The 16452-nt window shown below is 36.9% G+C and overlaps 2 protein-coding genes across 2 annotated transcripts in view; both read right to left on the bottom strand.

The window, feature by feature from the left end:
• Positions 1-1187: 1187 nt before the first annotated feature.
• LOC131544026 (endonuclease domain-containing 1 protein-like) lies at positions 1188-4911 on the bottom strand. The gene is made up of 4 exons (XM_058781952.1): positions 4860-4911; positions 3740-4050; positions 2536-2988; positions 1188-1385 (listed from the first exon to the last, which is right to left on the bottom strand). Exons 2-4 carry the CDS (start codon positions 4019-4021, stop codon positions 1188-1190), a joined length of 933 nt encoding a protein of 310 aa, XP_058637935.1. The 5' UTR covers positions 4022-4050; positions 4860-4911.
• Positions 4912-16397: 11486 nt separating this feature from the next.
• The window catches only part of LOC131545340 (endonuclease domain-containing 1 protein-like), a 5568-nt gene continuing 5513 nt past the window's right edge, over positions 16398-16452 (bottom strand). Inside the window, exon 4 of the mRNA XM_058784057.1 lies at positions 16398-16452. This exon is cut by the window's right edge and continues 1526 nt beyond it. The gene's annotated coding sequence lies outside the window, so the exon portion shown is untranslated.

The following is a 16452-nucleotide window of genomic DNA, read 5'->3' as shown; positions in this document are numbered from 1 at the left end:
CATAAAATTGTATGACATGGCAATTCAAAACATGTTAAATCAAAACATGTTACAGTTTTTCTAGATTGCTGACACACTATAACTGAGTCAGTTGGCCCAATTTCCCAAACCACTTATTTATTCATTCATGCTATAAACACTTTTCATTTCCTTTCCCACACATTCCAATTTTCTCAATGTTTTCTGCAAAACTCTACACAAAATGACCACATTACACAATATGTAATCAACTGTTACTGAAGTCATCACAATGTGAACTCAAATAGCACACATTTATCCATGTGTAAACATTCAGTAGCAAAACTGATGACACACCAATCAGAATCGCAGGATAATATACAGTAAATAGGGTCATCGGTAATTATGTGCTTTGGAAAATGAATCCTAGTGGTAGGAGACAAAGAGGGAAAAGGAAGAGCAGGGGAAAAGAAATATGAAGAGGACAGAGGTCAAAAGACATTTGCTCCTGATGAAATACAGCACTAGTTGACCATGTTCTTGTGCATGAAATGACCATTAGAGAAGTTGGCCTACTTGGTCATCTACAGGGCTTTTATGTACCCACACATACAGTATACAGTAAAGAACAGCAGTACTTTATATGAGAGAACTTTCACTATTCTATGTACAGTAAATACTGTAGCAGGTCTTTTGTCAGAAGACTAAGAAACTGCTATAGTATGTCAAATGTGGTCATTACTTTAATGCTGTAATGCAGAGAATGCTGAATTTATTTATTTATATTTTACTGTACCGTAATTGACAATGCATTGTGTTGCATAGTGAGTTCACATTCAATCTATTTGAACTTTTCTTATCTGGTGCTTTTCATTTACTGCAAGATCAGTTACTGTAGTGTAACAAAAATGTTGAATTTCACTGTATCTCCACCCCTCTATTCATGTTGTATACTGAAATAAACATTGACTTGCAAAATGATCCCTGATTGCCAAAAGGAGAATTTTCTAACAGTGTTTTGAATTCATCTCACTAGTTCTCTAGGCAATGGAATAGCCTGTGTATTTGTTAGGTTTGTCTGGCTAAAGTTTGATTATGTTAAATTTGAATGTTTTTGACAGCAACGCAACTACCACGTTTAAGGCCCAGAAAGGTAGTAAGGACATTGTTCAAATAGTCCATATGACATCAGTAGGCCAACCATAATTTTATAAAGCTACGAGAATACTTTACAAAATAACCGTCTTGTGGAGCAGCATTGGTGAGAGTGAAGTTTGTCTGTGAGTTTGCCTGGAGGACTGGTGCAGGTGATCTTTGTGGTATCCAGAGCGGTTACTGTCTCCATTAAGAGCTTGACGGCCTCCACGTATTTGTATATTCACAGTCCCCTCACATGCCACATGTGCTCCTTTATTATTATCATCAATCTGAAATATAATATTAAACATAAGAAAAAAGATAAACTGGAGTGCTGGATAGAAGAAAAAACAAAAACAAATGTACATCCATGTTCACATGCAGAATTTCTCTTTCAGTTTTTCCTGCTACACAACACATTTATTTGTGTGAGAACAGACTAGCAGTCTCCCTTCTCCCTTTGACTTAGTAAACATTAATCTGTTTCTCTGTGTTTAATATTCTGTTTATTAAATGAACTGCTTATGTGTGTGGTTTTCTAAATTAAGTAGTCTTTTTATTGATTTATTTTTAAAGTGTCTTGTCAAGTCGTAAATTTCAGTGTGACTTACAGCACTGCTGAATGACAAAGCAGGAGGTTAGAAATACTCGCCCATCTCTCTGCAACACCAGTGTGTCCTTGCCTTTTGTAGAGCTGACTTTGGCCTTTTACATTTTATTCTTTATTAATTGTTGAGTATCTAATGTTTGTGTGTGTGTGTGTGTGTGCGTGTTTTAATGTATTTATATTGATTTGTAATGCGTTATTTTGCATTAAACTCACATTGACTTAGTGGACGAGTTTCACATGTGTCATGTGCCTAGCTGGCAATTTATTTCAATGGAAATATTTGTAATAATGTAACTGTATAATCTTACGATGATCTCAAAGTTTGAGTAAATCGAGACTGAATCTGTGTTGTAGCTTAGCAGTTAGTTATAATCTAATGGATGTCTGTCCAATAAAGAGGCAAAGGGGCCAAAAAAGTTTTTTTCACAATCAATCAAAAAAAATCAATCTTTATTTCATATTAGCTTAATATATGATGCACTCCATTTATACATATTGTAATTGTTTCAATTATTAATTACAGTCGAACAGAATTGAAAGAGTTCTTAAGGGTTTTCACAATCATGCTAGTACACCTTTTCAAAACATGAGCAGGATTTTCTTCATGATTCCGCTAACAATTATAATAATTTAGTCAGAAATAACAATAACACCGAAGAAAACATTTGATAAAGTTTCTTTTGAAGACAATAGCTCGCTGGTGCTTTATTTTCAAAGAACTTAAATTCTTTTTCTGAACTGCTTTTCATTGGGGGATCTGTAGATTTATCAAACAATTCAAATGATTTAACATTATAAAGCGTTGCCAACTCAGTCTTTAAATCATTCACAGTTTTGTTTTTGGGAGCAATGTTCGTATTCTCTCCAATAAACCCTCTTGAGATCTGACATTTATTATTGTTGTCTAAGCAGCAGTATGCAGTCCAGAAATGACTAGGCACTTTCACTCTATTGTTTATGTTATTATTTCCAGGTACCACCCCTGTCACAATGTAAACAGAATACTTATTTGGTAGACATTGATCAGACAGTTCTTTTGCAATGTTTCCTTCTAGTACCCTCCACTGACCTCGGTTAAAAGAGGGGTTTTGTGGAGCAGCATTGGTGAGAGTGAAGGTGGCATCAGCACAGATCTGTGAGTTTGCCTGGTAGACTGGTGCCAGATGACCTTTGTCAAAACGAGACTTCTCATAGTCTCCATTGAGAGCTTGACGGGCTCCACGTCCTTGTTTTTTCACATCTTTCTCCAGTTGCATGTTTGGTGATGCATTATTACTGTCAAGCTGAAAAAGTGAATCAGTTCATGTTAAAGGAAAAACAAAATCATAGTAGTTAATATGCAACACTCACTCTGTAGGATGAAGCATAAAGTAAGCACGGCAAACACTTTAGGCCAAATCTATTGCTCTTCTTCCCAAAAACACACATTACAAACCCATCACCTTGTTCATACAGCTCCTTCTGCTATTCAGATTTACAATATGCTTCACATATAATATATTAGCAATCTCTCTTTTATGTTAGAAGCATTTATCTGATTCTCAGTTCACTTTTATTGTACGTTGCTATGCTATATATATGCAGTATCCTCATGTTTCTTTAAAGCTGTTGGACACATTATTTGGTGCTCATACAGAATGATCTTGAATTATTTTGAAGAATGTGTGATCCTATTTTACTAGAGACACGTAGACCTCAGAATCCGATGGATCTAGTTGGAAAGATCTCAGATCCTAAGTTTCTAAGTTGTGTTTTCAAAAGGAGGGTGCCAGTAAGTGTAGCACACACATATAAATGAGAAAAAATATTATTTAAAAAATAGAACAATTTTTCTTTAAAGTTTAACTGTGAATATTTTCAATGAAAGATTAAAAGGATAAACAGCAAAGACATTAGTGTTATCAGTAAATTCAAAATGACTGTACCCACACCACAAAAAAACATCCCTAGAACCGTCTAATATAAACAGTAAAACCTTAACAGTAATATGGTACAACAATTACCACAACTTGTTTAGAGTAATATTTCACTTACTTGAGGTTCAATGTACCACTTGTTTAGTCTTGTGCAGCCCATTAAACCTTCAAACTTGTAGGCTGAGTACACGGGGATCTTGTTGTCAGTGTCATAGAATGTGGCATAATAAACATCATTATCTAGAGTTTGGCAGATCTGCTTATACTGTGATTCAGAAAATCTTGTTGGTGATTTTCCATTTGCAAAAAATTGACGACATTCACTCTCAAAATCCTGCACAACTTTGGCCAAACCACCGGAGAGAAGAGACAGCATCAGCACATGAAGAAGCAGCATCATGATGAAGAGATGATGGATTATCAAGTTCTCTGCAGGAACAAGAACAACACAATAGTTTTTATGACTGCTACAACAGCTTATAATGTGTAATATAGGCTTCATAACATACAAACAGTGAAATAAATAGCAGTATAAGTCAAAGATCAAGCTATAAACTTTGAAACAACGAGACTATAAAAGTGCATTAGATTCCAGTTATATGCCCCTAAAATTCAAGGTACGATTACAAAATGTACAGATTACAGAAGTGTTCAATCTTTCTCTCTGCTTTGTCTAATATTTTTCTCAATTTCTGACATTTGAGAAAATTAAATTTGGTGGTATAAAAAGTGTACAATGATCATCCATATTTAGCTCTATTGTATTTGTAGCTTATAGAAGCTAAATGGCTTTACGTATTCCCTCCAAAAAGGAGGCCTTGTAAACAATATGGAGAAAAGTCGCTCCAATGGAAAAAAAAAAAAAAAAAACTGTTATTGTCAAGAAATAACAATTGAACTTGTTGTTACAGCTCGATTGTGGGCAAAGATTTGATTAAAATCCAACATTATATCGCCTGAATGTATACTTGTTTGGTTGTAATGCATTAGATTAAAAATTAGATTGGATTAAAGGGCATGATTATAGTTACATTTGTTTATTAGGTATATTTTACAAATTATGCAAATATCAGTTGCTGGACCATGTGTAGAATACATAAAGTGGTAGCAAAAATGGAGATCACATAAAACTGGTCTAACAAATGATAACTCAAATATACATATAATTAAAATAGCGTAAGTATGACAATAACAAGTTAAATTAAAAATGCATCTAGAACTAACTGTCTGTTACTCACCACTGGTTTATGCAGGCCTATGTGTTGTTCTTCACAAGAAGTGTGTTTTCACCCGTCCTTCTATAATTTCCCTTCCTTTACTCACATTTATATACCCCCTCCATTTAGTGAAATGTGCTTTCTCAACTATTTCATTTGAGTAATAAAGCTAAAATGCATAGGGAACTAAAATGCCAGCTTCCTTCTTCATGCTTCTCTTTTCATAAACGTATGAAAAATATATTAGTGTGAACTCCAGGTTCTGATGCATTTCAGGAATGCAACATGTGCTAGTAATGCTTTCACATTGACATAATTTCCTACATTTTTGTGGACAGTGTTGCAAGGACCTCTTGCAAATGACGAAATTTAGACAGAAGTATTGTAATTTTACTATTACAAAGTAACATTAATAATTCTGAAAATGATATTTTTAATTTTTATTGTTTTATTTTATAGTTGTATAAACAGTGTTGGAAGTAATGCATTACAAAAGTAATGCCGTTACAGTATACCCTATATTACTTTTTGCTCTAACGCAGTAAACGCGTCACTTGGTTCTAACACTTGTAAATCTGTTGACTCTCTTATAATTTTACATTTATATGGAAAAATAAGGTGGAACACATCAGAAAATTCATAACACAGCCATATTCAAAGGAAGGTTTGAATGTCTTAGATTTAAAAAAAATTTTTTTACTTAAACCAATTTTTATTTTTATTTTTTTAAATAAATTGGCTAAAAAATGTTTAAAGGGGAATTCAGTTTGGTTAAAGGCTCCTTGTGATGCTTTCAAAATTCCAAACTTACATAAACTTCAATTTTTCTCCTCAAATTATTTGGAATAATCAGTATATTTTATCAGCTCGTAAATCTGTTTTCATCCCTGACTGGTTTTCCAAAGGCAATGTTGATTTTATTAATAAACATGGAATAAATGCTTCAAAATGGGGCTATAAATCTCAGGCCCGGCAGAAATTGTCGGTGGGAGGAGTGAGTAACCAGCACTCTCTCCACCTTCAATACCATGACTGAGGTGAGACCCTTGAGCAAGGCACCAAACCCCCAACTGCTCCCCGGGCGCTGCAGCATTGGCTGCCCACTGGTGTGTGTGTGTTCACTACTGTGTGTGTGCGCACTTGGATGGGTTAAATGCACAATTTCCGAGTATGGGTCACCATACTTGGCCACATGTCACTTTCACTTTCTTAACTTTTATGATTGTGAAATGATTGTATGACTGTATTATTGTCAGACTTTGTCTCTGTGTCTGCTGTTTCCTCTCCTCTCGTGCCCTTATTTGGAGTTCCTGTTCCTGTCCTTGTTTGTTGTGATCATTAGTTAATTAGTCCCCTGTCCTGTGCTGTTAATTATCTAGTTTTCCCCAGCCTTCACAAGCCCCGTGTTTTCCTGCCTCAGGGTCCGGTCTTAGTTGTCTGTAATTGTTGTAAACGTCATTTCGTGTGTTCCTGTGATCCCTGTGTGTTGATCATTAAATACTGTGTTTCAAGAATTCCTCCTCTCCTCATTTCCCTGGCTCCAGAGAGTGTTGTGACAATTATGATTTATTTATTCTATTTTATTATTTTTAATTATTTAATTACCTTTTAATTTTTACTGTATTCCCCCACATGTTCTTGTTCTAATGTTTGTGTGTATCTTTCTGACGTAAAAAAAGTAAACGCATCAATAATAAAATTTTGGTAGGCTGTTACAATCTCAGTACAACGCAGTTTAACCCGAAATTAAGTGGTGCTTCGTTGTTGTTGTTTTATGTTTGTTTTGTTTTTTGTCATTTACCAACACCAAGACATAGGCTACCAGGACAGTTTCACAAAGCTAAAGTCAGACCATTCTGGTTTTGCTTCAAATTTCGAAATTATACCATCTAATTTAAATCAAAAACTGCTCATGCTGCATGTATGCAGCATCTTTGTTTGGATCGTGATTAAAATGTAGTGGTTGCCTCCACCCAATCCATGTGCTGTGAACTTGAATTAAAAGAAAAGAAAAGAATAGAAGCGAAAAGCAAAAGAGGCTGAGCGTCTTACCATGCCTTTACATTATAGTGTCTATTGTGTTTGGTATCTTTACCATAATTCACCAGACTTTCGTTTGCCTACTTTTGTGATCATAAGAGTGATTGTTATTTACTGTAGTGTGCCACGAGCCTTCACTGTGCCTATTACATTATGTTGTTAGTAGGCTTGGGGGCCTACACAGGCAATATGCTATACCACATCGCCCTTCACTGGAATGAGCACTAATAAACTACATTGATAATGCCTATTCATACTTCTGTGGTTATTTTGGTCAAAGTAACTCATAAGTAACGCAAAAGTAGTAAAAACTACTTTTTACAGACAGTAATATTGTAATGTAACTATTACTTTCAAACTAGTAATATATAATGTACTACATTTTGGAAGTAACTTGCCCAACACTGCTAATGAATGTAATGTGGACTGAGACACTATCACAACTAAAATGAGTTCACTTTAAAGTCCAAATCAGGGCAAAGACATTTACTCTCTTCAATTTGGCCACTGAAAAGGGGTGGGAGCACTTAATTTCTCAAAGTGCACCACATGTATGCAGATTTTTGCATTTAAAGGATAAGTTTTCCGATTTTCAACCAGTCAGTTTATGTATGAACAGTGTGCACTCTTTGTCTGTGTTACATGCGGCCAGATATCCTCGTTTGTTAGATCAAACTTCAGCATTTTTGTATGTGGGAAAATGTAGTTGTTTAAAGGTTGATGACATAACTTCTGAGAACCCTAACTCCCTAGCATTGTGTAGAATGCCAGTGTGTTGTCGCAGCAACATATTGGGTAAAAATGACTTGCTGGCTGAGAAAGGGCATTTCACTTGTTGAATGCATCAACATCACATTTGCATATAGGTGCCCAGATAGCAAAATTCCTGAGGCCCAGATCAGGCCCACACCTGACACTTTCATCTGGCCCACATACTGCGTGGAATGATGGCACTTGGGCAGTCTGCTCCTGTTTGCCAGATTTGGACCTCAAGCAAGCCAAAGGAAGGCCAAATGTCAGCCATGAATAGACCAAATAAAGCATAACTGGCCCAAGTCTGGGCCACATTGATTTTAATTCTGGCCCAGATCCAACACCTCCCAGACAGCATGCAGTGTCTGCCCAGATCCGGCCCACATCTGGCCCGCATGGATTTCATGCGGGCCAGATGTGGGCCGGATCTGGGCCAACACTATGTTGCTGTCTGGGCTTGCTCCGGTCCATGTACTGTGAAGAATGATGGCACTTGGGCAGTCCACTGCTGTTTGCCAAATTTGGGCCACAAGCAAGCCATATAGGAAGCCCGCATGTCAGCCATGAAAAGAAATAATATTAACCAGAACACATTTATTTTAATTCTGGCCCAGATCCGGCCCAGATCCAACACCTTGCCCCAGCCCACATATTGTGTAGAATGATGGTGTTTGGGTGGACCACTCCTGTTTGCCAGATTTGGGCCACAAGCAAGCCATAGGAAGGCCAAATGTCAACCATGAAAAAATGTTTTATAAAAAAAACATAACTGGCCCTATCTGGGCAACATTGATTTCAATTTTGGCCCAGATCCAGCCCAGATCCAACACCTTACTCCGGCCCGCATACTGTGTAGAATGGTGGCATTTGGGTGGACCACTCATGTTTGCCAGATTTGGGCCTCAAGTAAGCCTGAGCATTGCCACACCAAAATAAACCAAAACTGGCCCTAATGTGGGCCACAGTTGATTTTTATTCTAATCCTGGTCTTCCCCACATTCCTCATGTGGCCCACATGCTGCACGGAATAGTGACATTTTGGCAGTGGTCCACAAGCAGGCTGCTGCACAGCCACATTTTAGCTAATAATGAACCAAATAAACCATAAATATACATTATCTTGGCCACAATAAGCCTTAGGTGAGTTATACATCAACAATACTCAACATATTGTAAAGAGAAATTAAAAAATTTCCTCCCTAAATGTGCAAATAAGTTCCAGAAATGTGTCCTATTCGGTAAAATCATCCCAAACCAAGTTTTGCACAAGCAGCAATAATGACACACATTCCAAGACTTTAAAAACAGTTCTTCACAAGTTAGATCCTAAATGCTTCTCACGCAGACTCTACCGACACAGGAAGTCTATAAGTGTCACAGCTACGCTGTGTTAAAGAGCGCACGACAAAAAGAAAGGTTATATATCAGAAGTCTTTAATCCAACAAGGGTAAATCCAACAAAGGTAAATCCAAACACAATGTAGCACAGCAACATTCAAAACATGTAAATGTAAGACCAGACAATCTCAAAGTGAACATAAGTACTCAGACCAAACAAGGATAATAAACTAGGCACACCTGAACAGAATAATACAAATCAACACAACAAGGGAAACAGTGCAAAAGGAAAAAAAAGTCCAAACAGAAACCGTGACAGTTAGAGCTATCCCTGCAAACAAGCCTGCAGTGGCCCTTTATGGCTAGCCTAAGGGCCCCCAGCGGGCTGCCAGCACAGGGCACCTGAGAATTTGCTCATTGGCAAAACGCCATCACTAGGCCCACACAGGGACAGCACTATTAATCAACAACAATACATCTGTTTCACTATCAATACTTTCCAGCTACTATAACTTAAGTCTTTGGGAGAAACAGTTATTATACATCTGAAATGGATGCAGTCACCACATAACTAATGTCTGTATTGTCAAAAATGTACAGTAGTCAAAGGGATTTCAAATCAATTTATTAAATACAAAATAGAAAACATTCAATTCAGGTTAATACAGCTACATATAGCCAAAAATGTAAATACAAAAGAACAACAACAACAACAACAAAAAAAAAAACACAATAAAAGAAAGCAAACAAAGCAATGTAAGATTGTAGGATTTCGTCATATGAAAGTTGATGTGTGCGAATGTCTTATCTGTAGTGCATAAATGTCCAAACACTGTCCGTAGCTGAAGTTAGCAAATGAATAATCCAGCCTCTTGTAATGAAAACACACCACAGCTCTCAAACACCAGACTCTTCCTAACCAGGAACAGTCAAAAAAAGTCCAGACTATGGTCCCACGTCGAAAAGAACTTTGAATCCATATTCAAACTGGACCATGATGTGGTGACCTCATCAATAAAGAGTCCTTCTAAAATGCATACAAATACACTGTCTTAAACTCTTAGCATCAATCCAAATGTAGGCCACACATACATGTAACATCTCTGCAAAAAACATCAACTCCTTACTTTAGACTGGGCTTGAAATGACACATTTCCAAACCAGGACACAGCACAACATGCTCAGCAGGTGAGCCATGCTGGCTACTGCTGCTTGTTATTCCTACTCCCTCTTGTTCTTGTTCTTGTTCTTGTTCTTGTTCTTGTTCTTGTTCTTGTTCTTGTTCTTGTTCTTCTTCTTGTTCTTCTTCTTGTTCTTCTTCTTGTTCTTCTTCTTCTTCTTCTTCTTCTTTGGGTTTTAACGGCAGCTTGCATCCTTGACATTGCATTAGCGCCATCTTCTGGTTCTAGTTTTGCTACTCCTTCTACCCACATGGCTTTACTTAAGGAAACCTAAAACACCCTAGCACCCCTAGTGGTAAGGAAGAAAACTGCCCACAAAATTATTATTAACAGGCTCATGTCTGTTGCACCTCAAATATGACTCGTGAGACCCACTTTACTGCAGAGTTTAGTTCTAACCTTAATCAAACACATCTGAGCATGCTAATCAATGTCTTTAAGATCATTAGAAAATCACAGTTGGGTGAGTTTGATAAAAGTTGGAACTAAACTCTGCAGGAAAGTGTATCTCGTGAGCCAGATTTGTGGATCCCTGGCCTATTTGAAACAACAGGTTCTGAAAAGGTGTCTTTTGGTTTGAGCCATTCCAGTACAATTGAGTGGCTAAAGAATGGCCAGTCAATGATGTTTGTATTCTCCTAGTTGCATTACAGGGCTGCCTACACAAAAACCTGCATGGGCCCAAAGGTACAAAAGTTGCTCTGGGCCCGAACGGGCTGGTCCCACACTGGGCCATCATTGGATTAATGTGGGCAGTCCCATAGTGTGGGCTGTTCACAGAAAGCCCAGGGTGAGCCCAAAGCTGTGGGTCTCGCCTGGGCAAGTCCGCACTGGGTCTGTTTAGGTTTGGTGTGGGCTGGCCCTAGTCCACTGTGCCCGCAAAAAGCCAGCATGGGCCCCGCAGGTGCATGTTTGCAGGGATCATTATAGTGCACTTCTGTTTTTATGCTGCACAGTACACATATAAAAAAACTGCCATCAAAAGCATGTTTCAAATAATAAATTACTGGGCGTAGCCCTCTTAAGTCTCATATCCAGATCACCCTGCATCAGTTAACTGTGCTTCATCCTACTAAAAGTAGCCAAATTCTATTAGGCCATATTTACAATTTCATACTTCCATTTCAATTAGCCAGTGTCAAGTGCTACATCCAAACCAGAAGTGGCCCTTATCTGTTTTATAATACATGGGGCATATTTGCCATGTCAAATGTGGGACAAGTTAGGTTTACACACTGATTAGCCAATGCTGACTGTGCCATATATTTGCCAAAAGTGGCGCAAATTGTTATTAATTATTTGGGCAATTTTAGCCATATTAGCCAGTGCTTACTGTGCCATATGTTTACCAAAACTGGCCCAGATACGTTTTGAATAACTGGGCCACATTTGTGGTATCATATACGGGCCACTTTAGGCTCACAGCCACATTAGATATTGCATACACATCTTTGCTAAAACTGGCCCAGATACGTTTTGAATAACTGGGCCACATTTGTGGTATCATACGGGCCACTTTAGGCTCACAGCCACATTAGATATTGCATACACATCTTTGCTAAAATTGGCCCAGATACGTTTTAATATACCTGGGCCACATTTGCTGAAACATACTGTATGTGGACCACATTTGGTTTACACCCTGATTAACCTTTGTCGATAATGCCACATTTTTGCCAAAGGTGGCCCACAATTGGTTGGCACTATTTGGGCCATAATCACTGTTGGGCCACTTTAGGGTCACATTCAGATTACACATTGCCGTCAACACCGCATCTTTGCCTACAGAGGCCCACATGTGATTTGATACATTTGGCCCATTTTTGCTGTTTTACATATGAGCCACTTCAGGCTTAAATCCATTTTGTCCGGGCCATAAGAAGGCCAGCAGTGCCGTATCATTGCCTTAAGTGGCCCACATCTGCATGCTATCTGGGTGGTACTATTTGAACTCATGATTGTTTGCTGAATTAAAATATAAAACAGACGAATAAAAATGTTGTTATCCAATTAGTTTCAAATAAGCATTTCTGTTCAACAATTAAACTTGATTTTATTTTTGTTCATATTTTTAAAATGTTGTTTTTATTTCTTCCTGTCACGAATCCGGGTTATGGTCTTCCGTTCACTCACCACCAGAGGTCACTCGCTCATCACATGGACTCTTGCATCACACTATTGTTGCACTTCACCAGACTACATTTCCCATCATTCATTGCACCAAGTACACACAGCTGACTCAATCACACAATCTATATAAACCATGGACTTCCGTTCACAGTTGGCCGAGTATTGTTCTGCGTGTAGCACTCTCCAAGTGTTAGCTGCCTTACCAAGCCATTCTGTGTTTATGTTTAGTTCTGCATATATCCCTCTCCTAGCGATAGCTGCTTTACCGAGCCTTTCTGTGTTTTAGTTCCCGTATTGTCTAGCTTTTATCGCTCCCCCAGTGATAGCTACTCTACGGTGCCCACTTAGTTGTCTTAGGTTGAATCCCATTTCTCTGTCTTACCCCTTCCCCTTCCCCTACCCCTTCGTTTTACCCCTAGACCTTGTCCCTCGAAACCGAGTGGTAAGAGCTAGGGGTGAAAACATACCCCTATGAAATGAGACACCACTTGGGTCTTGTCTACTTAGTCTTGCCTTGCCTGTTTCCTCGTGTTCTGATTTCTGCCGTTGTATCTTGGATTAACCCTTTGCCTGCTGTCTCGGACTCTGTTTGCCCCTGCCCGGATTATTGCTTGTGTACCTGGATTACCCCTCTCGTCTAGCCCTCTGGATATTGTTCGCCGATCGGAGGCCAGGCCTGTTCACTTGAGTACTCTTCTGCCTTGCCCTTTATATACCTGTTTGCCATTTGTGTGACCCTGCCTGTTATGACCATGTCTCTGACTAATAAAGCTTTGCAAATGGATCCGCAGGCCTCACATCTTGTTGACCCCGTTACACTTCCTTTTTCTCTTCTTCTTCCTTCTTTCTTTTTTTGTCTTTATTCCCTGAATCAGTGCAAAACCCAGCTCTTCAGTAATTAAAAAAGGAGAAAACAAAGCATTTCTGTTCAGAACAATTAAATTGATTTCATTTTCATGTTTCAGTTTTTATTTTTTATTTTTATTTTATTTTTTCCAGAACACTGCTTCTCAGTCATTAAAAAAGAAAGGGGGAAAACTTTTTTTTTTTTTTACTTTTTCTGTGGAATACAACTTTGACTTCCTTTTTCCGCACAATCAGACATTGCATATTTTATGAGCATGTCACAATCACTGATTTAATGAATTCTTGACACATTTAAAAATTATATGATATTCTGTAATGTTTACTTTAAATACACTGCTAAAACTGTAGCTAAAACATGAAGCCAACACGTATCATTTACCATAAATCAAATCTTTGATTTTTGGGTGAACTATCCTTTTAATGACAATAAGGCAGCATGTGTAGTATTAGACTGCTGTCACTTATTCACTATCACGTATCATTTACCATAAATCAAATCTTTGATTCAAAAACAGAAAATTATGGATGCTTTATTTTTACGGTTAGGAAGTTTACATAGAAAAACAACAAGCAGTGTAATAATAAAACACATTCTGTGTGAATGGCCCCTCAGAGTCTAAGATTTGATGCCACGGATCTTACAAACTTTGCCAAACACTACTGTAGCAGCCTGGGAAGCTGCAGTGCTAGTGTTGGGGACGAGTCGTGGAGCCCTTTCCCCCTCATCATTCTATCATTTTTACACTGTTTCTGTCAATAAAAGAGTGAAAAGGGTATTCAAAATGGGAGCTTGTCTTTTTGAGAACGCCTATGCTTGTAGGTTTTGTTGAAGTTTGCAGGTTGTTTAGCAATTGCAGTAGGCTGTGTCCATGGCCAGTTCAGAGTCAAGACCAGTTCAATCCAGTAAAATCTAGTTAAAATTCAAAATCCATTATAATGAAATCGTACCTGATTTTCTTCTAATAAACTAAACTCTAAATTCTCACTTTTTTGTTGTTTGTTTTCCTCCATTGATGTTGGTTCAAATATAGAGCCCCTGTAATCGTCACAGACAGCTTGATACAATTTATATGATTCTCTTTATTAAAGTTTCCCGTATTTATTTATTTTTACAGCTGTTGCACTTTGTTGCATTGTTTTAGGGTTAACGGAAATGTCCCTAAGGATAATGTACTAGCAGACAATTACCAGTACATTTTCAGTTTTGTTTTTATTGTGTTGTCTAATACCGTTGTCATGTTTCCCTGGAGCAAGGGGACGAGGAGTTCTTCAGAATACAATCTTTTAATGACATATAACAGCAGACAAAGGAAACTAAACAGAACGCTCTTTAAATACACTACACACAAAGACTAAATGAGACTGATTGACAAGAAACACCTGGAATCAAATCAACACAAATGGAAACGGGAACGGGAAGAACCAAATATGGACAAACAGGAACTAAATGGGAACACACATGTGACAACCGTCAGTCAGATACCATATAAAATAACAAAATTTGGGTATATAATCCAGTGCAAAAGCACATATATTTTTTCTAGAAGTACCCAGTGCAAGGTTTGAAGTATTAATGATTTTTATTAGAGGTATTATTAGACATTAATAGTTTTACAGTTGTTACATTATAATTATACAATTTTAAATCAAATCATTTTCATTATAATTTTACAGACAATTGTCATTCCAAATGATTAATAAATAGAAAATGGTACCAGGCACTAATAACATAAACAATAGAGTGAACGTGCCTAGTCATTTCTGGACTGCATTCTGCTGCTTAGACCAGAATAACAGATGTTCAGACTCAGGAGGAATTATTGGAACCAATGAAAATGACTCCAATATTAGAGACATCTTTAGAGACATAGTTGGGAAACCTTTATGTAAGAGCATTTCAGGTGTTTCAATACTAATAACAAAAGCAGACAGGGGTTGCTTCAAAATAAAGCCTCACTTTGCAAGCATTTTTGAGGGAACCTATTTTGAGTGATGTTTTATGCAGATTATTATCATTTCATTACACTTATAATCACTATAATATTTCCTGTCAGAATTATAAAACAATAATCATTTCTAAAACTTATAATACTACAAACCTTGTGCTGGATATCTGATTTAGAGGCTTGTTTAAATTTGTTTCAACATTTATTGCAATAAAAAGGTTTGCATACATATTTAGGGAATCTATATTGAATTTTAAGTAATCATATCTCCCTACGGCTACAATACATATTTAAACAAAGGTTAACAAGCATGTGTTTGTTTATAAAAATTGAAACGTAACTCTTTAAAGTAATTGATATCTGATGCTTGTTATTGGATATAGAATGTAACAGCTCTATAGATCTAAATCCACCTGACATGCTCTTTTTGCCAAGTGGCAGAATGGCTAAACAGCATCACAGTTGAAAGACTAGGTGATCATTTTGGTTTCACCGCTGGTTTATTTTCTAGTCATGCAAGTATAGGTCCTGTCTGCCTGAATGATGAAAGACAAAATTCTTCAAAAGTGTTTTCCAAGCTTAAGTTTCAATTACCCATCAGGCTAAAAGTTAGTCCAGAAAATGTGCATAAACAATATTCTTGAGCAAAAAGATCAGATGATGCTCCTGACAACTTTCCTACAGCTGCCATATATTAAGCATTATATTTTTTGTTTTTTTCATGGAATTATTTGTCTAATCTTTATACTGTATCTGGTCATATATGCCCTTGATAATTCTCATGAAGTAAAAAAAAATTAAAATAAATAAATCTTTATTTCATATTAGTGGAATATTTGATGCACTTACTGTAATTTATACACTTCATAATTGCTTAATTATTAATTACAGTCAAATATATTTTTATATTTTAATAATTCAGCTGATAATTACAATCATTAAGTCAGAAATAATATTAATAATTAAAATGTGAGATACAGTTTTTGCTTTCTTTGTTGGATTTGTAGAGCTATCGAACAACTGAAAAGACGAATTATAAAGGTTTGTCAAATCTATCTCTTATCTCATGTTCAGTTTTGTCTTCTGATGAATCCTCCTGAGATTTGACAGTTCTTATTGTCGTCCAAGCAGCAGAATACTCAACAAATGATAAAGAATTAAATGTAAAAGGCCAAAGTAAGCTCTATAAATATTACAGTATACCAAAGGAAGGATACACTGGTGCTGTAGTGAGATTGATGAGTATTTCTAACCTCCCGCTTTGTCATTCAACATATGAACACTTTTTTGTGATTATAATTTTTATTTATAATAATTGAAGTGAATTATGGAGCAGTACAGAATAATAACATCAAGGAT

Source organism: Onychostoma macrolepis, chromosome 01 (assembly GCF_012432095.1).
Source record: "Onychostoma macrolepis isolate SWU-2019 chromosome 01, ASM1243209v1, whole genome shotgun sequence".
NCBI classification, from domain to species: domain Eukaryota; kingdom Metazoa; phylum Chordata; class Actinopteri; order Cypriniformes; family Cyprinidae; genus Onychostoma; species Onychostoma macrolepis.
This window is presented reverse-complemented; position numbering and strand designations above follow the sequence as displayed.

Bases quoted from the DNA above. Each gene is read 5' to 3' on its own strand.
- LOC131544026 (XM_058781952.1), bottom strand. From the start codon at position 4,021: ATGATGCTGCTTCTTCATGTGCTGATGCTGTCTCTTCTCTCCGGTGGT. The intron at 2,989-3,739 runs GTAAGTGAAATA...TCACTTTTTCAG, and splicing joins AGTGGTACATTGAACCTCAA to CTTGACAGTAATAATGCATC. The intron at 1,386-2,535 runs GTGAATGATTTA...ATTATATTTCAG, and splicing joins TTGCTCCCAAAAACAAAACT to ATTGATGATAATAATAAAGG.